The following is a 25,886-nucleotide window of genomic DNA, read 5'->3' on the forward strand; positions in this document are numbered from 1 at the left end:
TTTTTATGGTATGTTCTCTAGAATACCGGCTTACAAGGCATACACCCGTTTTTAGCATCTGATCAAAACATAATGTGAATGACTTTATGTTCGATTACCTCCCCGGGGCCTCCGATCTTTATACTTGGGGGTCTGAAGAGATCCCACGGTATAAGAATAGTAGCTCCGATTTGGACGTTTACCAAACTGTAGATGGAACCCCCACAAATATTGTAATATCCAAACCAAAATAACCGGCCTGAACAAAATCATATTGGATATCCTGGTAGATATTCGGTTATGTTTTGATTTTTACCCAACCCTATTCAGCGCCTGACCCCAATGTGAGCAATGAGAAGCCAACATCGCTCAACGAATGGTGGGGTGCTTCAAGTCGGACCACCACATACCTAACTCTTCTGTCCAACTATAGGTAATATTGTATCTATTACATTACAAAATCCCCATTCTCCAAACACAGCCCTCCTTGACGCCCCCTACTTTTAAGAAGACGTTAAAGGGCCGACAACAATGAGGAAATAAAGTGCGATGGTGCACAGATACGAACTAGTCAGACCGAAAAAAATAAGAACTGCCCTTAAAAAATTGGGATGGTCCCAGCAAATTTGTGACCGTTGGCAAGTATGTATCTTATCACGTAATTTGTATCTTTGTATCAAAAATCTGCAAGTTCGGTTAAGAAATGAATCCAAAAAAAATTGTACAAGCCAGAGATTGAGAATTGTGGGAGCCGACTCTGAGCCTGAGCCGAATCTCCGCTCGCCACGTGGATCTTCAGATAAACAGATGTAGGGAACCTCTTAGATGTAGATTCCTCTTCCTGAGGAGTCTGCAAACGCTGGAGTATTTTTGTATCAAAACAGGATTTTTTCGGATCTTGTAGGCGGTAAGCGTAACACGCAGGAAGCCTCCGCCATACCGGGGGCCGCTGCTTAGCCAGGATTACATATATTTGATTTGTACTTTCCAAACCCATGAAAGCAGAATGCAAAGTAGCAGAGATAACAATCTATGGAAATATTACCATTATCTCAATGAGCTTCTGATATACCGAGGGCGTAAAACTCTTCTCGTGACATTAGAGGTGGCGTTATTGCGGAAAAATCAATGCTGTGGTATCTAAAGGGTGCATAAATAATAGTAATACATGGGATTAATAATTCTGCGCTACAGTAACCATCTTTTATTCTATATTCCACAATAGAAATATAATATGTATGCTGATGTATATATGTATTAAGAAAAAATATATCTATACATATTTCTACTTGACCTTTTACTAACTATCTAAAAAATCTAATATTCCTTCTTGACCTTGTTATCTTCTGGTTACAAGGTCTGTAATACATTGCAGAATTGCCACCTTACATTGTACTGTTGCATTGACGGACAAGCTACATACTTCCTTGGGACCTATTAGGATCAGACATTGCATGTCTTGGGGCCTTGTTAGCCCGTCAGTTGCCATGGCAAATCATCTGTGACCTCCATACTTTACATGCATAGAACAACGTCAGACGAGGCTTAAATTCCTTTAAAACTCGGTGTATTTGTCATCTTGCCCTTTCCCTTTTAGTGTAGTCTTGTGGTTATCTAGCAACCACTTCACTTCCTGTCTCGGTGACCACTTTTGGATTAGGTGCATGGCCTGACTTGGCCACAGAAAGTTGTATCTGGTGTACAGAAGGGTGCGTGTTTTCTTGTTCTACATAGACTTGGTTTCCAGCAGTGTCATGTTGGATACCGGCGATATCATTGCTGATCACCGATACCCAACATTGAGCCTATGAGGCCAATGATTGACTTCGGACTTCCCACCCGGTATTCCATTCACAAGATGGAAAGAGGACGTGCCACCCAAAACAAGGAGCCGTGGGTAGGTGAGTATCACTTAATGCTTTATTTTACACCACCACCAGACCCCAGTGAGTTTTGCGTTTATATACCAGATTGTGGATTGTCTAGGCCGCAGTCCTTACAGAGCTGGCCACACCGAGCTGTGGAGTCTGAGGGATTCTCTGGTTCCCTGCAATTTGTTGAGGACTTGGCAGTAGGGTTGAGCGATCGTGTTCGGAAAAGATCGGATTCTGATCGGCAATCGAGAAAATTTCACGATCGCGATCGGAATTCCGCACACGATTTTTTTAGGTGGGATCGAGATCGGTACTATTTCCCACAATGCTTTGCTTAGCCTTCACACTGAGTATACGCTCCGCTCATTCTGAGCGGAGTGTATACTCAGCGTGAAGGCTCCGCTGCAGCTCCATAGGAATGAATGGAAGCAGCCGACACACAGCCTTAACCCCCTGAGCGCAGGCTGCCTCCATTCATTCTAATGGGAGACTAAACTAACATCTCTAGTAGCTACTTACCTCCAGAGATGGCTGCTCCATTGCCCGGTGTTCTCCTTCTTCTTCGCCTCGCTGCCGCTCCACGCTGCTCTTCTTCGCCTTCGCCTCTTTGCCGCCGCCTCCCAGGTTAGTGTTTAAAGAGCTAGGAAGGCGAGGCTTGTGGCTTAGGAGAGTGTGGGCAGGTACAGGGCGGGGAGACGTGACGTCTCCCCTCCCAGTACCCCCCCACACTCTCCTAACCCGCCCACACTCTCCTAACCCGCCTACACTCTCCTAACCCGCCCACACTCTCCTAACCCGCCTACACTCTCCTAACCCGCCCACACTCTCCTAATCTGGGAGGCAGGGGGCAGCGAGGTGAGAAGAGTAGCGTGGAGCGGCAGCGAGGCAAACAAGAACACCGGCCACCGGACCAGCCATCTCTGCAGGTAAGTGGACACCAGGGGGGACTAAGTAACCAGAGGATTAAAAAAAAAAAATCCTCTGGCTACTTAGTGATTCACTACACAGCGTGGATTCTAACAATTAAAGTGTTTAATTGTTAGATTCCATGCTGTATAGTGAATAGGATTGCTTTTAAAATCCAATCTCCGATTAATAAAAAAATCCCATTGACTTGTATTGGGATCGGAATTGGGATCGAGATCGGGTTCGAATGAAAAATGATCGGAAATCGGATTTTAAAATCGATCCTGAAAAGTCAAGATCGGCTCAACCCTACTTGGCAGCAGTATTGCTTATGTAGTAGTAGCATCGTCAAGAACTGTGGCAATGGTCATCACGAGTGGAGAGTTCACGATGCAACAGGCCAGGGAACGAGAGACAGACATATTAAAAATCATAGCTAAAGGTCATAGCCAAGAGTACAACAATAAGTACCAGACAAAGTAGGCAAGGGTCTAGGCAGAAGGAATATCCAAGAACAAGGCAGAGGTCAGGATTGGTATCAAACAGGAGTCAAGACAGGCACAGAAGTGCAGAAAATGAAAAGACAGAAAGGAACCGCAAACACCAGACAAGGCACCATTTTCTTTATCATTAGGCAGCTGGCCTGATGCCATCTGCGGGAGTTAGTTGCTTTAGGGCGGGTTCATACCTGCGTCCGGTCTCCGCTTTGCAGGTTTCCATCTTCTGCCCGAGAAACTGGACAGGAGACGGAAACCGGCAGTCAGTTTTCAAACCCATTCACTTGAATAGGTTTTTAAAGGGTCCGTCCGTGAGCGTCTTCTGGTCTCCACGGTGAAACCGTTTTTTTAACAGGACATAAAGTTGGACATGTCGGACTTTGTATCCAGTTAAAAAAATCGGTTTTGCCACGGATACCAGAAGACGCTCATGGGCAGACACTGACTGCCAAGTTTCTGTCTCCTGTCCAGTTTCTCGAGCAGAAGACGGAAACCCACAAAGCGGAAAGCGGGTGCAGTTGTGAACCCGCCCAAAGCAGTGAATCCACAACAGGGCTACAGTCCAATCCAGCTGGACTACGGAGTCCTGGAGAGGTGGGAAAGGGAAAGTATCTGGTTATTTAGCAACCGGAAGAGGCCATCTACAGAAGACATGGCCACCTACCAGAATTTGGCACATGGTGAGTAACAACTCAGTCCACAGTCAAGAAAAGCTGGTACTAAGAGGGAGGTTTGGTTGGGATACTGTACTGGAGAAGTTTGTGAAGGGTAATTTGGGGAAAACAATTACTAGTAAGGATCAGTACAATGGCACTATCCATAGGTGGGCATCATCCATAGACCTAGAAGGTCTAGCCATGAGGAGTGCTAAGACCTGGCCTACTTGATTCTTCTATATCTCACGTTTACAATGGTGGTGGAGGAGGAAGAGGAGAACCCACAAAAAATATTCCCCCTCTCAGAATACCTTTATTCATATTCCCACCTCAAATAACATTGGTCAGACCTGGCAAAGCACGTCAGAATCTCATATACTGTGCAGGAAGCGTTGCATGCTGTCAACTTACTTGTAGGCTGTGGTGAACATGGCTGGTGGTACAAAAGATAAAGAAAAATAATCACATGTGGCCTTGTCTTATGAACAAGAATGTTCACCTATGATCTGGTTACTTGGATCCTCGCGAGTACGGAAACAGTGTTTTAGTTAGATGAGTCAAAATAGTTTGATAGTCTTGAAGAAGACAGGCCCGATGGGTAGACCACATAATGTTCTTTAGAGTTAACGATATGTCACTTGTATAATTATGCTAATTCTCCTTTGAGAGTGAATGACCATGAAAAATACTATATCATGTGAAAGAAGGTCACAAAATGGGTCCTGTGGCCCATAGGGACATAAATATAGTTCTTAAATGGAGCCCACAGCCATATATCATGCAGAAGACAAGTCACCTTGGATGGATACCTATAGAACTTGAACAAAGCCATATATTATGTAATAGCCAACATTAAAGTACAACAGTCAATATACAGAGAGATGAATGGATGCCTAATATAGAGTAATGTACAATATGGCTCAGCTGCGTAGATGAAAGTAAGGCCATTACCTATCTGTCACTCCATGGGGCACATATAATATATGGTGGGCTGGCGTCATTATGCTTTGTACTGCAATTTGTCTACACATGATCTATGGCTTCCCGCGTGTTTGGGTCTATGTCATTGTAACCTTCCTATAATTCTTGAAACATCACAATGTGGGTGCCGTGGTGCTCTCTTAGATAAGGTTGAATGGAGAATAGGATAAAGGACACTCAAGGGGAAGTAGATTACATTTCTTGTTATACAATGGGGTGGAGCATGACCATCCTACCAGGACACCTATGGGAATAATTGTGCCATGCTCATAATGCAACTCTTTATAAAACCCTATTATTGGCATGGCCTACCAATGGAAACCAAACATTGGGCATTGGGTAGGATTCCTTGAGGTCTGAGGTTTTCATTGTCTTACCAAGAACATGCTTGAATCTATTTGAACAAGAACCCAATCTATAGTCATTTTTATTCCATTAGTAGAGTGTGCCGAGAAAACCATTATACTAACTCTAGAGAGTATCGGTGAGCCGCCGCAGACGGTCCGTGCGTCATTACCTTATTCATCAGTACAGTGCCAATTGATTCTTAATTCTTTAATTAAATTTGTTTCGTTCCTTTCTCTCTACTTAGTAAAGAGTAGATACACTGTGAAACACTATATTAAAGTGACACCTCCCTATTATCCCCGATCCAGGTCTTCCAGCGTATCCTCCAGCTACACCAAGCAAAGTTCTCAAAGCGCGGCATCTCGAGGGGCTTTTTTTGTTGACGACGACGACGACGAGGTGAGACATTCCATTATCACAATTTAGAATATGATATAGTGAGTGATCATACGGACTCAACGGTCTGGTTGACAGTATAAGAGGCGAAAATGACAACGTTTATTTACCGGGGAGATGCAGTATTTCTTCCACCATTACTACCAATTATTGTCATTGTGAGAAGAACAATGTCCTCCACACTAACACCATCACTGCTGTGTATGGAACTGTCACCACCAGGCTCGGAAGAGTTGTAGTATTCTAAAGAGTCTGGACAGATCTAGTCGTTTTTGGAACCAGGTCAGTTCCATTCTTGAGGATCATCTGACCAGGTTGGGAACGTGGAAGGTCCGTCTAGTGTCGAGAAGCTTGTAAAAGGTCCAATTTAGAGTATTCCATGGCCTCGGAAATTCTTATAACTTCCATAAATGAGATTGGAGAGAGATGCATACATGTCCACCAGCGGCCACAAGATTGGAGAAACCGTCTACTCAAGATTGGTGCAGGCACCGGAGATTGGAGAAACCTTCTACTCAAGATTGGTGCAGGCCCCGGATGTGGTGGACCTTAAATGTCCTAGATGGGAATACCCCTTTAGTACTAGACTAAGGGTGCATTCACACTACGTAACGCCGGGCGTGTATGAGAGCCGTACACGCCGGCGTTACAGCAGGGCTGCCGAACACTTCCCATTCACTTCAATGGGAGCGCTCGTAACAGCGGCGTTTACGAGCGCTCCCATTGAAGTGAATGGGAAGTGTTCGGCAGTCTGCCGTAATGCCGGCGTGTACGGCTCTCATACACGCCCGGCGTTACGTAGTGTGCATGCACCCTAAGAGTGTGTTCAGTCTTGTGTTCTTCTGTTCCGGCGTAGGAACAGAAGAACAGATTGAACATTAAAATGGACCCAACCAATGACAGATAATAACCTATCCCATTGACAATAATGAAGTCTGAAGGGTATCCATTGTTTTGCGTTGTCACATCACCGGACGAAATAGTCATCCGTGCTTTTAAATTGGACTCTGCACCACATGGAGCCACAATCGATTTCTAGTTCAGGTTTTTGAAGATTACTCATCGAAACCTTTTTGCTGGAACATTTTGAAAACACTAACACTTTACATTCAATGGCGTCATGCAATTTTGTATCAAAGTGTAAAATTTTCTAAACAGTGCGGAAGAAGTATGTTCACAGCTAAAAGTCCAGCAGAGCCTAAAACGCACACAATGCCTCCTAAAAATAACCGCTGAGTAAACTCCTTTGATCACATTTTCTCCGTAAAGCTGCACAAAACCAACTTAACACAAAACCTGAATTTCAGATGAAACCAGAGAAGACCTATATATATATCATTTCACGCTATGCCAATGTCAGTGAGGTCCAGAAAGTTAATATATGGGATGTTCTTTACAGGATCTTCCCATTGTAGAGCTGTTCTAACTGATCCTGTGCCTTGTCGTCACCTGGTTGGTGTATTATGGTCAATGTCGGAAGGCTTCAGATAGTCATAAAATTGACCTACTTGACTACTGAAATGATGTCCATAGTGACGTCCTATTGGTGAGAAATTGTTGACTACAAGACATGTCTCCACTACACACTTGAAGACATTTTGCCCAGTTGACAAAGAAAGAGGGGCGCGTCATTGGGCTGAGAGAAGCAGGGTGGTCATTTCAACGCTTTGCTTGCGATCTAGGCCATTGGTGATCTAGGTGCTGGTGATAAGGTCAAAGTCGTGTTTCTGACTAATTGACCAATAATCCTGGGTAACGGTCGTCGTCCTAATTAATTAGGCTGAGTGCCAGGCGGTGAAGAAGTCACACCACTCTGTATGTTGGTATTAGTTCCTCTCTCAACCAAGAGGGAAATACTGACGCACTTTTATTAAAACAACGTGAGGTTAAATAGTAGCAGAGAAAATAAGAGAGATAACAACAAGGTAAATTTCATATTCATTCCTGATTGGTATGATACATCTCAATCAAACAGAAAAAGTCTAAGCAGTTCTATATATAGCCAGCTACTCCCGGTCCTGTGTGGTAACCTTGGGGAGCTGTCTTCTGGCAGCAAGCCAAATATTTGTTTTTCTTTGACCCATCCTGGATGCAGGCGCCATCTTATCATATAACATTATACCAGTTTCAAGCATAAGCAACTATATCTAGCATTCAGCCACATTATGGCAGGGCAGACAACTGGCATTTTTCAGTAGGATAATGCTCGCCCATACACACAGCAAGAGTTCATCAGGGGCCCCTGAGTGATCGTGTAGGACCCAACTCATAGATCCTTACCAATGTTATCCACAGACAGAGAAATCAAAAGATTAGAAGAAAAAAAAGTTCTGCTCCATCCCATCAGTATCATACGATTCTCTGCGTTTATCTCCGTCCCATCCCGCGTCCCCATGCAATGTTCTATAATTTACGCCCCATATTCTGTTTGTGTGCCACATACAGATTATTTGTTTTCTGCCGAGCTGAATCTTTTATCTCCTCTGTCACTTGCTAGGATTGTCACTTTAATGAACTGTATTTTATCACAGCACAATATATTAGATTAAATGAAATTGATAAGAGTCTGGAACTGCACTGTCTCAATGGAGGAGATTACTTTTCACCTTCCACCCAGACACCCGACTTAATGAGACTGTTTGCAGTCTGAGATATGACTTGAGACTTTGAAGAACGCTATTAATATTTCCAGAGAACCATAGCAACCTTATTAGCAGTGAAATATTCATCCATGTGCGCTCGATATCTAGGATCTAGACAGAGAGGTAAAGTACAATAGATAGATAGGAGATAGATAGATAGATAGATAGATAGATAGATAGATAGGAGATAGATAGATAGATAGGAGATAGATAGATAGATAGATAGATAGATAGATAGATAGGAGATAGATAGATAGATAGATAAATAGATAGATAGATAGGAGATAGATAGATAGATAGATAGATAGATAGATAGATAGATAGGAGATAGATAGATAGATAGATAGATAGATAGATAGGAGATAGATAGATAGGAGATAGATAGATAGATAGATAGATAGATAGGAGATAGATAGATAGATAGATAGATAGATAGATAGATAGATAGATAGGAGATAGATAGATAGATAGATAGGAGATAGATAGATAGATAGATAGATAGATAGATAGATAGATAGGAGATAGATAGATAGATAGATAGATAGATAGATAGATAGATAGATAGGAGATAGATAGATAGATAGATAGATAGGAGATAGATAGATAGATAGATAGATAGGAGATAGATAGATAGATAGATAGATAGGAGATAGATAGATAGATAGATAGATAGATAGGAGATAGATAGATAGATAGATAGATAGATAGATAGGAGATAGATAGATAGATAAATAGATAGATAGGAGATAAATAGATAGATAGATAGATAGATAGATAGATAGATAGATACAGTCCTATGAAAAAGTTTGGGCGCCCCTATTAATCTTAATCATTTTTAGTTCTAAATATTTTGGTGTTTGCAACAGCCATTTCAGTTTGATATATCTAATAACTGATGGACACAGTAATATTTCAGGATTGAAATGAGGTTTATTGTACTAACAGAAAATGTGCAATATGCATTAAACCAAAATTTGACCGGTGCAAAAATATGGGCACCTCAACAGAAAAGTGACATTAATATTTAGTACATCCTCCTTTTGCAAAGATAACAGCCTCTAGTCGCTTCCTGTAGCTTTTAATCAGTTCCTGGATCCTGGATGAAGGTATTTTGGACCATTTCTTTCTACAAAACAATTCAAGTTCAGTTAAGTTTGATGGTCGCCGAACATGGACAGCCTGCTCTCAAATGATCTGAAAACAAAGATTGTTCAACATAGTTGTTCAGGGGAAGGATACAAAACGTTGTCTGAGAGATTTAACCTGTCAGTTTCCACTGTGAGGAACATAGTAAGGAAATGGAAGACCACAGGGACAGTTCTTGTTAAGCCCAGAAGTGGCAGGCCAAGAAAAATATCAGAAAGGCAGAGAAGAAGAATGGTGAGAAGAGTCAAGGACAATCCACAGACCACCTCCAAAGAGCTGCAGCATCATCTTGCTGCAGATGGTGTCACTGTGCATCAGTCAGCAATACAGCGCACTTTGCACAAGGAGAAGCTGTATGGGAGAGTGATGAGAAAGAAGCCGTTTCTGCACGTACGCCACAAATAGAGTTGCCTGAGGTATGAAAAAGCACATTTGGACAAGGCAGCTTCATTTTGGAAACAAAGATTGAGTTGTTTGGTTATAAAAAAAAGGCGTTATGCATGGCGTCCAAAAAGAAACAGCATTCCAAGAAAAACACATGCTACCCACTGTAAAATTTGGTGGAGGTTCCATCATGCTTTGGGGCTGTGTGGCCAATGCCGGCACCGGGAATCTTGTTAAAGTTGAGAGTCGCATGGATTCCACTCAGTATCAGCAGATTCTTGAGAATAATGTTCAAGAATCAGTGACGAAGTTGAAGTTACGCCGGGGATGGATATTTCAGCAAGACAATGATCCAAAACACCGCTCCAAATCCTCAGGCATTCATGCAGAGGAACAATTACAATGTTCTGGAATGGCCATCCCAGTCCCCAGACCTGAATATCATTGAACATCTGTGGGATGATTTGAGAGCGGGCTGTCCATGCTCGGCGACCATCTAACTTAACTGAACTTGAATTGTTTGTCCAAAATACCTTTATCCAGGATCCAGGAACTGATTAAAAGCTACAGGAAGCGACTAGAGGCTGTTATCTTTGCAAAAGGAGGATGTACTAAATATTAATGTCACTTTTCTGTTGAGGTGCCCATACTTTTGCACCGGTCAAATTTTGGTTTAATGCATATTGCACATTTTCTGTTAGTACAATAAACCTCATTTCAATCCTGAAATATTACTGTGTCCATCAGTTATTAGATATATCAAACTGAAATGGCTGTTGCAAATACCAAAATATTTAGAACTAAAAATGATTACGATTAATAGGGGTGCCCAAACTTTTTCATAGGACTGTAGATAGATATTAGATAGATAGATAGATAGATAGATAGGAGATAGATAGATAGATAGATAGATAGATAGATAGATAGATAGATAGGAGATAGATAGATAGATAGATAGATAGGAGATAGATAGATAGATAGATAGATAGATAGATAGATAGATAGGAGATAGATAGATAGATAGATAGATAGATAGATAGATAGAATCTATGAGAAAGATCAATATAAGATACTTTAGAGACCTGAAAGATAGATACAAATGAAAAAGTTAAACATAGATATGCAATAGAGCCTGTATCCCTCATGGTCTATAGCGAATAAAGGTGTATTGCCAGGACCCCTGGTGGGCTGGGGCAGAGAAGGGGGTTATTATCAGTATTCCCTGGTTCTGTAGAGCAGAGAGAACATGTTAATGACATGGATTTGTTACAGTCCATGTTTCCCGTTCATGACACCGCTGCAAATGAAGGCGACGGTAGCTGGCTGTCAAATGACAAGATACATAATTAGTGTTGCGAATCTTTCTACTAAGCACCTGGAATTGATAAGCACCAGGCTAATGATACTCTATTGGTGGTCTGTATGAGCCATCTGGAGTCTTTTTGTCACATGTGTGACTTAATGTAACCAGTGCACCCAACACCTCCTTAACACGCATGTCAAAACAGCCTAGATCACAGACAGTTTGTCTAAACAACCACCTGCTTCCCTCAGTCTGGTGATGCGTCCTCTCTCAAAGTCTCTCAACTGGAGAAAATGTCCTTGAGTGCATCACAGAGGCAAGTCTAGTAGTCAGTGATCTCACACTAAGAGGTACACTACCCAAAAGTAGCCTCTGGGAGACTTCTTATAGAAGCACTTTTACATTTCTTCTGGCAAGACCCAGAGCACATTGGTAATCATTTATATATCTGTAAGTTATTTTATATAACCATGTGCAGTTTTTTGCAGAAATTGGACATTTCTATCTGGATGCATTAGATTTTTGGTCAGTGAATGTACTTTGGGTGTAGTGATTTATTCACCTCATTGTGTTGTAGTGTTGTGCTTGCTGTAACAGAAGACTTATCACTGATTTGTTTTGATAGGTACAAGGAGGGGAATAGAGAGAACTGTTCAAGAAAGAGATAGAAAGAACCTCACAGAGAGGGAATGAAGAGAACTGGGCAGAGAGGAGATAGGGTGAACTGTGCAGTGTAAAGAAAGATAACTGTGCAGATAGGGGATAGAAAGCTGTGGAGAGAGAAGTGAGAGAGAACTGTGCAGGGAAGGGATAGAAAGACATGTGCAGAGATGAGAGATGTACAGAAAAGGGATAGAGAGAGCTGTGCAGGGAAGAGATAGAGAACTGTGTAGGGAAGGGATAGGGAAAACTGCAGAAAAGGGATAGAGTGAACTATGCATGGAAGGGATAAAAAAATGTGCAGAGAGGAAGTAGGGAGAACAATGCGGAGAGAGGATAGAGAGAATGTGCAGAGAAGAAGTAGGGAGAACAGTACAGAGAGGGGATAGAGAGCTCTGCAGGGAAAGGGTAGAGAAAACTGCAGATAAGGGATAGTGAGAGCTATGCAGAGAGGAGAGAGAACTAGGATGGGATAGAGAGATCTTTGGAGAGAGGGGATAAAGAGAACTGTGCAGGGAAGGGATAGAGAAAACTGCAGGGAAGAGCTAGATGAAGAGAACTGTGCAGAAAGGGTTAGAGGAAATGTGCAGAAATATATTTCTGTCTGATCATTATGGGAGAGCTCAGGGGGTCTACATAGGTTGAGTGGCAGGTTAAAAGGGATAGCTAGACTTGTGTCTCTTGATTACACAGGTCTATCACATTGTGTACACAGTGTACTTACGGTTCATCTATTCTTAAGTGGATAATTTTTTCCCCTTTTCATTCATTTGAATGTGTTTTTCTCTTATTAGACATCTGACAAAAATTAATATTGTACTAAAATTAGTTTTTCAAGAAAAGCACATAATAAATGCGAGTCTTATCTCACTTTCGCACCGCTATTGTCGGCGCTTATTACTTATTACCAGTTTAGATATGTAAATTAACAAAATACTCTCCAGAAGTCATAACAAGAACATAAAGAACTGATCATGTTGTGAAAATTTGTGAAATACATTTCAGCCTGTGGGAAAGTTCCGTCACCCATTTACATTTGCAGAGATAGAATTATAGACATATCTTCTGCTATATTTATTCCACCAGACTCTCATCATTTCCGGACTAACATTTACTGTGTTATAGGAATGTACGGAAGCAAAAATCCAACATATACTTACCGAGCCAATATCTGTCTAATTATTTACATGTCTGCAAGTTATCTTACATAGCTGGATGCAGTTTTTTGCAGAAATTGGACATTCCTATCCGGGTGCGTTATATTCTCTTGGTCAATGAGGCTACTTTGGGTCTAGTGATTTATTCACCTCACAGTATTGTAGTGTTATCCTTGCTGTAACAGAAGAGTCACCACTAATTGTCATGGTTCTCTTTTTTCAATGCACTAAAGGGATACTTGTAAGGAGGGGAATAGAGAGAACTGTGCAGAGAGTGGATAGAGAGAACTGTGCAGGGAAGGGACAGAGAGATATGTGAAGAGAGGGGATAGAGAGAACTATGCAGTGTAGAGACAAATGCAGAGAAGGGGGCCCACATGGTGGCTCAGTGGTTAGCACTGCAGCCTTACAGCACTGGAGTCCTGGTGTTCAAATCCCGCCAAGGGCAAAAATCCATCTGCATGGAGTTTGTATGTTCTCCCTGTGTTTGCATGGATTTCCATCCCATATTCCAAAGACATACTGATAGGGAAAAATGTACATTGTGAGCTCTATGTGGAGCTCACAATCTACATTAAAAAAAAAAAAAGAAAGAAATGCAGAGAAGGAACAGAGACAATCGTGCAAAGAGGAGAACTGTGCTGAGCGAGGATAGAGAGAACTCTGCAGGGAAGGGATAGGCAACTATGCAGAGATGGGATAGGGAGAACTGCAAAAAGAGGATAGAGAATGAGATGTGCAGGAAAGGGACAGAGAGATATGTGAAGAGAGAAGATAGAGAGAACTATGCAGAGTAGAGAGACAAATGCAGAGAAGGAATAGAGAGAATCGTGCAAAGAAGAGAACTGTGCAGAGAGGAGATAGAGAGAGCTCAGCAGGGAAGGGATAGGCAACTATGAAGAGAGGGGATAGAGAGAACTGCAAAAGGGAGAGCAAGATATGCAGGGAAGGGATAAAGATATCTATGCAGAGAGGGGATAGAGAGAGCTGTGCATAGAGGGGATAGAGGACAGAGAGAGCAGTGCAGGGAAGAGATAGAGATATCTATGCAGAGAGTGGATATAGAGAGCTGTGCAGGGAAGGGATAGAGAGAACTGTGCAGGGAAGGGATAGAGAGAACTGTGCAGGGAGGGGAGAGAGAGAGATCTACAGGGAAGGAATAGAGAACTATGCAGAGAGGGTATAGATAGATCTGTGCAAGATTGGATAAAGAGAACTATGCAGAGAGGACATAGAGAGGGGCTAGAGTGAACGGTGCAACTGTTACTGTACAGCCACATAATTCTGTCTCATCATTAAGGAAGATCTCATGGGTTCTGCATGGGTGCAGCGGCATGTTAAAAGGGAAGGACAGCTAGATATAGACCTGTGTCTCTTGATCACACCGGTCTATCACACCATGTACACTATGTACTTATAGTTATGATGTACCGTTTCAGTGGATGTTTTTTCCCTTTTCCATTAATGTGAATGTTTTTTTCTCTTCTTAGACATCTGACAATAATGAATATTGTGTTAAAATGAGTTTACAATAAAAGTACATAATAAATGTGAGTCTTATCTCACTCTCCCCCCCACCGCCATTGTCAGCGTTCATTACTCATTACCAGCTTAGAAATGGAAATTAACAAAACACTCTCCAGCAGTCATAACAAGAAAATACAGAACATTCCCTCTGATAATGCTGGGAACGGTTGTGAAATACAGTTGAGCCTGTGGGAAAGTTCTGTCAATTATAGTCATATCTTCTGCCATATTTATTCCTCATCATGTCGAGGCTATCACTTGATCTCGTAAAGGAACGTCAGTAAGCAAAAAAAAGCAACATATACTTACCCATTGTAGCATACTAATGGGCAATGACTCAATGTGCTTCCCAACTTTGGGCCACTTTTTTAGGTAGCTTGCCCAATTTTTACTCTTTGACCCCAATCTGGACTTCAGTTTGGGGAGACTACCAGATCATTACCTCTCAGAGTACTCCTATTGTGGGTAGGGGCTGGCCAAGGAGACACCAGTGCAAAGCACCATTGGTCATGCAAGTGTGGGGTACAGGCTGAAAGTCTGAAGTGTATGTGCATAACCGGTAGACAAGCCAGAGGTCAGGACAAGTAGCAAGGGTACTGAAATGAGCAACAGTTCGGATTCAGCAACTGGTGGTCTGGCAGTAGACAAGTCAGAGTTCAGATCAGATGGCAGAGGTATTGTAGTCAGGACCATGACGATTTAGAAACAGGTAGTCAGTATGTAGACAAGCCTGAGTTCATGACAGGCAGCAGAGGTATGGTAGCCAGGGTGGGGATATAACTCACATCAAGAAAATCAGGAGAGAAATATAATCAGGGACTGGTACATGAAAACATCAATAATGAATAGAGATACAATAGAGAAGCTACTAGTCATGGTAGGAACCTGTGCTCAAGCAGGGTGTGGTACGTTGCGGAAATGCAGCTTTTTATTTTTGTAGATTTTGTTGCGTTTTTTTGAGCCAAAACCAGGAGTGGATTGAGCAGAAGGGAGAATTATAAGAACTTCCTATATATCTCCCATTCCTGGCGTTGGCTCAAAAACATCTGCAATGAAAAAAGCTGCGTTTCCGCATCGTGCGACCATAGCCTTACACACGGAGACAAAAATAAGATGGGGAAGAATTGGAGGTGTGCACTCGCCCTGGGGGCTAATCCAGTGGCATCTTATACAGTAAGTGGACTTGCATGGAGGAGCAATGACTGTCAGAACGTTGGTGGGTGCAGACGGCTGTCACTACGCCCATTATCGACGAGAACAGCCACAAGAAGGACGGGCACTTTTTGGGTGTAGCGGGTTGAAAAATGGATATCAAATTCATGTGGGGAAAAAACAAACACTATTGTAGTTGTACTGTTTGCAACTTCTCAAATTGGGACTCTCCAAATTGCACCAACTGGATTGTGGTGATGCCACCACATCTGACAGCATATGGAAGATACTAGTAGATACTCTGTAGTCCATGGAGATGTCTCTAGTGTAGATCATTATATCACCCAGTGACTACAAGTGTATCTGCTACCTTCTGTCGGGTTTGGGACATCACCCCGATGGTTCAATTACATTGCCAATCTCCAGTATTTCCAATGACTTATGTCCGGTCATGAAAGGTCTGCTGCTTCCAATACTTAGCAGGAGAGACACAAAGGCAGTTCTGTCTGTGCTTACATCATGTACATGACTACAGAAGGTATATAATGCTGCCATTTGTAGTATACAGTATAACGCTGTTGGATTCAGAACAAAGAGCAGGAAATGTGAAGGATACGTGACCTCACGGCTCCAAGAACAATCTTCTGTGTGGTGTTAGGACCTGACATGGGGACATGTTCAGTCTCAAAATGCTTTGATTTCGGCATCTGAAGAAATTACATTGGATCTAAAGGCAATGACTTTATACTATTCTTACAGCCACGCGGCCACATGTCCTTCAAGTCATCCTGCTATTTGTTGTTTCTGTAGTATTTATAGGGAACACTAAGGGGCATGATACTGTGTATAGGGGATACTAAGGGGCCAAATACTATGTATAAGGGATACTAAGGGGCATGATACTGTGTATAAGGGATACTAAGGGGCATGATACTGTGTATATGGGATACTAAGGGGCCAAATACTGTGTGTGTAGGGGATACTAAGGGGCCAAATACTGTGTGTAGGGGATACTAAGGGACATGATACTGTGTATAAGGGATACTAAGGGGCATGATACTGTGTATAGGGGATACTAAGGGGCCAAATACTGTGTATAGGGGATACTAAGGGACATGATACTGTGTATAGGGGATACTAAGGGACATGATACTGTGTATAAGGGATACTAAGGGGCATGATACTGTGTATAGGGGATACTAAGGGGCCAAATACTGTGTATAGGGGATACTAAGGGACATGATACTGTGTATAGGGGATACTAAGGGGCATGATACTGTGTATAGGGGATACTAAGGGGCATGATACTGTGTATAGGGGATACTAAGGGGCCAAATACTATGTATAAGGGATACTAAGGGGCATGATACTGTGTATAGGGGATACTAAGGGGCCAAATACTATGTATAAGGGATACTAAGGGGCATGATACTGTGTATATGGGATACTAAGGGACATTATACTGTGTATAGGGAGCGGTAAGGGGTATGATACTGTGTATAGGGTATACTAAGGGGCCAAATACTGTGTATATGGGATACTAAGGGACATTATACTGTGTATAGGGAATACTAAGGGGTATTATACTTAGCATTGGGAACACTAAGGGGCATTATACTATTTATAGGGGGCACTTAGGGGCATTACACTGCACATAGAGGCCGTGGCATTCTGCTGCACTGTTGTATTAGAATGATTTTTTACTAGAAGCTTCTCGCACAACATCCGGTCAGTGCACATCCTATACATATTGTAATACTCAGGTAATCTACTCTCCTACAGCTGTAAGCCTTGCTGTAATAATTCTTACATAAGGGTCAATGATATTCATTATTGCGGGCACAGCGACTCCCTCCTCCGCCATACAGGAAGCTCTACTTACCCCTGGGTTACCCGCTATAACCATAAAGAACCCTTTCCTAACTAGGCACCAATTTTCCTCCACCCGCAGAGAATGCCCCCTGCTCATTTGTACAGAATACATTATATATATATATATATATATATATATATATATATATATATATATATATATATATATATATATATATACAGTATCTATCTATCTATCTATCTATCTATCTATCTATCTATCTATCTATCTCTATATACCTAGATGGCTGGATTTTTCTAGTCTGCCATTATAAGAGGGACCTTCCACCCCATATAATAATGTAGTCGCCCTCCTTTGAACCCTTTTAAGCTCTCTTACATCCTTACATAAATCTTGTAAAATCCATAACACCAGCCTGTACGTAGCCCGCAGTTTATAGGCCTCCAGCTTGCCCAGTGCCGCCATTAACATGACTCATTCTGCACCCCTGTCATGTGTGTGAATGGAGGCCTAGACCCAGCGGTGACTCAATGGAGGGAGCCCGAGGGAACTTAATTTAATTTCTAAACATTAAAAGTTATTTATGGCTTCACTGAACTTCAGTCTTAGTCTATCCGTGCGCCATGGCGGCATTATACTACATAACCCTTCATAAACCTGCGCTTAGTTATGGGTTACAAGTCTTCTTTTACACCCAGTAGTCCCATATATTGTCTATTTGAAGACGCCATGGTGCTCGCACGTCCTGCGGCGGGCTCTTGTTTGTACTGATGACATCATGCCCGTTGGTCACATGGTACAGCTGCAGTGTTGCGGAATATGTTGGTGCAATATACAGTATGAAAAAATGATCTTTTTTTACCTTACGCAGTATACGGCTCTGTACTTGGTATTAAGGGAAGAAACTGCATCATATACCCAAACTCTGTGGTCCCCTCAAACATTTGAACTGAGGAGTCCTGGATGTTGGATCCCCACAGATAAGATATTGGTCACTTATCTTCCATCAGTCCTGTGTCATGCCAGAGCCTCCAGCATCCAATGGGATGGCTCACTCATTTTGTGTAAGAACACTGCCATGAATTCAGAATTGTATCTAAACATCCTTCAAGAGTTACTTCTCCCGACCACCCAGGAGACATCTGGTGATGGACAATTGTTCTTCCGGCATGATGGAGCTCCATGTCAATGGGTAAAACATTGAAATGTTGGGCCCATCGCCATTAAACTCTCCAGATCTCAATCCATGAAGGTGGAGAAACCAAAACACAGCAATTATGATCAACTCCAAACACGGAATATCCAAGAATGGATTGTCACCAGCCATGATTTGGCCTAGGAGCTGATATCCAAAGTCAGGATGAATTACGGAAGTCTTGAAGATCAGCATTGTAAATATTGAGTACTTGTCAGTAAAAATTCTTAAACATTAGACTGGGCTGATCTCCTGGAGGCGCTGCACAGAAAGGGCCACAGCAGACTCTACCTGCTCAGGAGGCTGAGGGCCTTCGGAGTCCAGGGGACACTTCTTAGGACCTTTTTCAACTCTGTGGTTGCTTCAGCCATCTTTTTCGGTGTGGCCTGCTGGGGAGCAGTATATCAACCAGGAACAAAAATAGACTTGACAGGCTGATCAGGAGGGCCAGCTCTGTCCTGGGGAGCCCCCTGGACCCAGTACAGGTGGTGGGTGACAGAAGGATACTGTCCATGGTGACCTCCATGCGGGAGAACAAATCCCACCCCATGTATGGGACCTTGATGGGACTTGGCAGCACTGTAAGTGACCGTCTGCTTCACCCCAAGTGTGAGAAGGAGCTATCGCAGGTCCTTCCTTCCAACCGCGACCAGGCTGTATAATCTACATCAGACCAAGCGAAGATCACTCCGCACAGAGAACTAATGATTATGACTATGAAGTCTTCCTTCTTTCTTCTTCTGTTCCTTAGCTGCTATGGACTCCTAGTATATCTTCTCTTCTCAGTATATGTGTGTCTACGTCTGTAATATATTATTGTGTATTATCCTGTATCTGTATTACTATGCTGCTGTAACATGCTGAAATTTCCCCAGTATGGCACTATTAAAGGATTATCTTATCTTATCTTAAAATTGTACTGCAGTCACTATAGACACATCTGACTAAAAGATCTAAAAACACTGAAGCTGTAGAGAAAACTAAAATCGGTCTCAAAACTTTTTGCCGCGACTGTTCAAGGAACCAGATGTTGGAGATATTTAAGGATGAGAATAGATGAGAAAATTGTAAGCGTATCATATTACATAATATACTGTATTGTGACGACACCGTTTATTGTAGAAATAAAGAATTTTTGTAATTTTGTGTGGGCACAAGTATCGTTCCAAAATTTCAGTAATTTCCGGCATTGTCGCGAAGGCCTTAACTCTATACTGTATGTGTTGTATTTATCTGTATATGTTGAATACACGCACCAGGAGGTATATATGGGATATATCTGTGATGTGGAATATGCAGGATCCAAAAAACCTGAAATAATTTATTTTTTTTTTCTTTCTTTGTTCAAGGATGAGTTTGACCCTTTCAAGAACGCGGCATCATCTAGAAGAAGTCGTCGGTAGACATTGTTAGCCCCATTTGGGCTGTCATCGTATTCTGCCACTTTGTCAGCAGTAACTGAGAGACATCCCAGAATCATCCAGCCCACCGTTTTGTCGGCAATTGTCTGCCCTATTCACTCCCGCGCGCACTATTATTGTGAAGACTCATTGCCTTGACAGGCATTGATCTTATGTCTGGAGCCATCTATGTCATCTCCTTCCCATGGCAGGTTAGTACAGTCTCCTTTCTTCTCCTGAGCTGTACTAATCTGTTCTTGGAATAGTCTATAATGGTTCTCAACTATAAGCCTTGAGATTTTTTTTTTGTACATAATTTATGTCTCTGTGACAAGTTGAAGTTTTCTAATACGACTCCCGTGTGCCTTATGCATTTACGACACTTTAAAACGTCCTGCACAACCTGCTCCGATCCGGCATCTGTACCGCTTCTATATGTTTACCTGTCCCGATGCCATTGGCGGGAGATTAAGGGTGGATAGAATTTGCTAAAGATGTAGCTGTAGACTGACAATCGACAAGACTGACCCCGATAGTTGACACGGACCGAGACTGATAACCGCTCTGAACTGCCACATGGCCAAGATATAGAATAGCAATAAAACTAATAGGACTGATGATAGATGTACAGCCGATAAATGACAATGACCAAGACTTATAATAGGTGTACACCTGATAAATGACAATGACCAAGAGTGATATTAGATGTAGACCTGATAGTTGACTATGACCTTCATCGACCATTGTTGTAGAACGATGAGACAACAGAAGAACTGATGACTGACAATACTCAGAACCGATAGCCGACGATGACCGCGATTGATACTCGCTGTAAAACTGATAGTTGACAAGACCCCTACCGAATGCAGAACTGATAGATGACAACATACAGGACGTGGACTACCTATAAAATACATAGTTGTCAACAGCCAAGACCCCTAATAGCTGCTGGACTAAGTTGACAATGACCAAGTATGATAATAGATGTAGAGCTGATAGTTGACAACACGCAGGACTGATGATAGTTGTAGAACTGATAGCTGACTACTGACAATAACTTTAGAACTGAAAGCTGATGACAGCCAAGATAGACAAGATAGCAGTAGAGTTGATTGTTGACAATAGCCAAGATCGGTGCACAACAGGTAGTTGATAAGACTCAAGACTAATAATAGTTGTACATCTGATAATTGACAACAACCAAGACTGATAATAGTTGTATGTCTGATAATTGACAACAACCAAGAATGATCATAGATGTACATCTGATAATTGACAACAACCAAGAATGATCATAGATGTACATCTGATAATTGACAACAACCAAGAGTGATCATAGTTTGTCAACCACAACCATGACAGATAATAGGTCTAGAACTGATAATTGACAACAACCAAGAATGATCATAGCTTGTCAACCACAACCATGACTGATAATAGGTCTAGAGATGATATCTGGCAACAGTCAAGATTGATACTATCTGTACACCTGATAATTGACAACCAAGACTGATAATAGCTTGTCAACCACAAACATGACTGGTAATAGTTGTAGAGCCACCAAGATTCAGAACTCATTACTGACACTGACCATAGTTGACAATGTGGTGGTTGATAAAATGTAGACTATTAAGAGCTTTAGACCATGATGTAGGCTGACAGTTACATGAAAGCTGATACTTGGTAGTAGCAAACACTGTACAGACCCTTCAAGTTTTATTTCCTTACCTTTGTGTTAAACCGACCCCCGAAAATGCGCTGACTACAAGATAGGAGAGCTTAGCATGTGTTCAGTTTTATCTGTAGCACTCCCGCAGGGCAACTGAGGCATTACACAATTGCTAATCAAATCAATGGCCTGTATTTGCAATGTGTGGACATGTTGGGTCCTCCAGAGAAAAAAATACTCTTTTTAGGCTATGTCTGTACCTCAAGTCTTCCTTCTCCAGAGGTCGGCCCCGTACCCAATGTTATGATTTATCCTAATCCCTGTTGGTTTGCACTTGAAAACTATGAAACCAAAGATAGAGATCCATTCACAAATGGCTCAGAACGTCTTCCCACTCAAGTGCCATGACTGCTGTGACATCAGACTGGTGTACGGTGTATGCCTAGAAATCCAAAGCCGCGAATTCAGCCACGAAACGTCACTATGGCCACAGCTTCCTTCCTTGCATTCCAATTGACGTAAAGTAATGGAACTCTCCATATCTGCAAGATCTTTAAAATTCTTCTGCCGCTTAGCAACTGGCTGCAAAATGACGGATCATTAGCCCTTACTATTAATAATTTGCATGCAAACGCCATAGAGGTCATCGCTTTCTAAAACAAAATATCAAAGAAGTGTCAACTGGTAGAAGAACCAGTAGAATCGTAAATGTATGAATCCTCCCTATAGGTGACGCTTCCCTATTAGAGGGCGTCAGTCATGATATATAGGTACTAACTTTGGGGGATTTAGGGATTTTCTTTGAGTATAAGATTGAATGCCGTAGTGGACAAGGGAAAGGCGTATTGACATCCCCTTTAATGAGAAAATACCTCCAAGATCTCAACACAATTACCATTAGGAGTTCACTATTAATGAAATCCAATTGTACCTGTGATGTCATCGGTGTGATTGGCAGGGTCTCCAGGGTTCATTGCATCTCTTCCCGGTGCATCTGGCAGAGGCAGACCTGACATAGAAGCAGTGACAGCTAAGAACTACCTGTTCTGAATCTAACTAGCTTAGCCCTCGTGAAAATCAGGAGGGCCGCTCGTGTACAATCCTTTAAAGTGTAGGCAAACCTTACAGAATTTTTCATAAATCCATAGTGCAGGTGAAGACAACAAACTTTGTAATATACTTTATTAAGGAAATGTGTCTGCTTCTTTACTTATTTGCTTTCTTCTGCCACTGATCAAATCTGTACAATAGAAGTGTATGGAGAGGGAAAGAGGAGAGATCGTCAAAGCAGTTCTTGTTCACAACACAACTTGGTTATCACAAATTACTATCCAGCCCTCCTCCTTTAAATTTGACCTTTAGCCACCAACTCCAACTCTTTGCATCCTTTAGTAGTTGCCTGACCACTGATTCCAGCACCGTTGGAATTTTCTTTCTCGCTCCCACCATTCCTGAGCTTTTATTATTGATAGTATCAGTACAGTTATCCTCTCCACTGTCAGGTGGGTTGAAGCAAAGCACAAGGACCGCCCACCTGACAGTAGAGTGCATAATTGTGCTGAAACTAACAGTAATGATTGCTCAGGAACAGTAGGGGCTAGAGAAAAAATTCCACCTGTACCAGAATCAATGAAGCAAGGACTACTCAAGTATGCCAAGAATTGGAGTTGGGGAAAGTGGTGAAAGGTCCTGTTTAATTCTGTAGATAGCTTCATTTCTCCGTCTTTGTTTTTTCCTCCTCCCCCTTTCCCTCTCCATAGACTTCATTGTAAACTAATCTGCTTGTGTACGTAGTACAGGACCAAAATCACTCAGATAAGACATAACGACAGAAGTAATAGTTAAAGATGTGGACAGTTTTCTTTAGTGAAGTATATTGCAAAGTTTCTTCCTTTCACCTGCACTAGGGAATTATGAAATAATAAAGTTTACTTGCACCTCAAGAGTGTAAATGCCAATAATACAATCATTATGTTAAAGAGGGTTGACACAGAATCACAACTTATCATCCATCTACATGTAATATGTGTCTGATAACTGGGATCTCAACGATCACACGCACTGGGTTGCGCATGCGCATTACCACTCCACTCTGTGTCTGAATCTGATGAAGATAGCCGAGTGCTGACCCCAACATGATGAGCTGTGATTTTAGGACAACCTCTTTAATATTCAGTCCTGGATGATTATCCCAAGGACTGTGGATGGAAGAATTTTACGTACCAAAAATTTTAAGTAATTTTAAGTTTGAGTTACATCCTGTATTACACTCCAGAGCTGTGCTCACTATTCTGCTGGTACAGTCACTGTGTACATACATTACATTACTTATCCTGTATTATACTCCAGAGCTGCGCTTACTATTCTGCTAGTACAGTCACTGTGTACATACATTACATTACTTATCCTGTATTGATCCTGAGTTACATCCTGTATTACACTCCGGAGCTGCACTCACTATTCTGCTGGTGTAGTCACTGTGTACATACATTACATTATTTATCCTGTATTACACTCCAGAGCTGCGCTTACTATTCTGCTAGTACAGTCACTGTGTACATACATTACATTACTTATCCTGTATTATACTCCAGAGCTGCGCTCACTGTTCTGCTGGTAATATATGTATACAGTGACTGCACCAGCAGAATAGTGAGCGCAGCTCTGGAGTATAATACAGGATAAGTAATGTAATGTATGCACACAGTGACTGCACTAGCAGAATACTGAGTGCAGCTCTGGAGTATAATACAGGATGTAACTCAGGATCAGTACAGGATAAGTAATGTAATGTATGTACACAGTGACTGTACCAGCAAAATAGTGAGTGCAGCTCTGGAGTATAATACAGGATAAGTAATGTAATGTATGTACACAGTGACTGTACCAGCAGAATAGTGAGCGCAGCTCTGGAGTATAATACAGGATAAGTAATGTAATGTATGTACACAGTGACTGCACCAGCAGAATAGTGAGTGCAGCTCTGCAGTATAATACAGGATGTAACTCAGGATCAGTACAGAATAAGTAATGTAATGTATGTACACAGTGACTGTACCAGCAAAATAGTGAGTGCAGCTCTGGAGTATAATACAGGATAAGTAATGTAATGTATGTACACAGTGACTGTACCAGCAGAATAGTGAGCGCAGCTCTGGAGTATAATACAGGATAAGTAATGTAATGTATGTACACAGTGACTACACCAGCAGAATAGTGAGTGCAGCTCTGGAGTACAATACGAGATGTAACTCAGGATCAACAAATAAGTCATGGAATGTATTTGCCATTGTCTAGGGGACAACTCTTGAGTGAATCCATTAAAAGAACCACCCAGTAGCCCTCCATACCTCAGATATCTATGACACATCTGATTGACTTGGCCCAAATGTTAGCGCCACCCACACAATGGTGAACTGCTTGAGATGAATAAACCCTTTTGTCTATCACATATACAAAACTTAGTACTGGATATTGTAAACATAAAAGTAATAATACGTCTTCTGCTTTTGGTTTTCTACGACATGTGCCGCCGTGCGTGTAAACCATTATTTCCTGAATAAGTCCTGTGTAAATACACAATGTATTCCCCACAGTTCTGCACGGAGAAATATTCAATATAATGGAGGTTGTTTGCAGAGACCTCTGATACGTGACTCATTCGCCAGTCTGGAAATACCGTTACATGTGATTTTGTTTTGTTCTTGCGTTTTATAATGCTTTTTTTTTTTTTTTTTTTTCTTTTGGTACATGACATCCCGCTGTTTTTTATTGCAGGACTCTTGTTATGCAATGTAAGTAGGGAGGGGAAGGTTCTGCTAAAATGTAAATGGTTTTACATAATAAAGTTTTGTTGTAACTTTGTTCCTTATCGTTACTTTGTGTATCTTGTTTGCTACTTGGATTTTAGATATATGGACACGTAAGGGAAGATTTTTGACAACGACTTCAGGTCCGGTCAGAAGAAGGGGTGAAAAGTGTGGTGCACTCAGCGCGCCATGGCAAATTTAGATCCACCCACCCACTTCTACTTTGACTTCTCCTATTCCCATCGATTTTTCTTTGTGCCCCCACATAGTATAATGCCCCTACAGTCACCCTAACATGATATACCCCTATATTTTATTGTCTTCCTCCAATAGCCTTCACAGTATAAAGTCCCTCTCCTGGTGCACCCACA

At 41.8% G+C, this 25,886-nt stretch overlaps 1 protein-coding gene across 1 annotated transcript in view; it reads left to right on the forward strand.

The window, feature by feature from the left end:
• MRE11 (MRE11 double strand break repair nuclease) overlaps positions 1-21,928 on the forward strand; it is a 152,013-nt gene extending 130,085 nt beyond the window's left edge. Inside the window, exons 19-20 of the mRNA XM_075266124.1 lie at positions 5,550-5,640; positions 19,987-21,928. Coding sequence (XP_075122225.1) covers positions 5,550-5,640; positions 19,987-20,040 — 145 coding nt within the window. The 3' untranslated portion in view covers positions 20,041-21,928. The remainder of the gene's footprint in view (positions 1-5,549; positions 5,641-19,986) is intronic.
• The last annotated feature ends 3,958 nt before the right edge of the window (positions 21,929-25,886 follow it).

Source organism: Leptodactylus fuscus, chromosome 2 (genome assembly GCF_031893055.1).
Source record: "Leptodactylus fuscus isolate aLepFus1 chromosome 2, aLepFus1.hap2, whole genome shotgun sequence".
Classification (NCBI taxonomy): Eukaryota; Metazoa; Chordata; class Amphibia; order Anura; family Leptodactylidae; genus Leptodactylus; species Leptodactylus fuscus.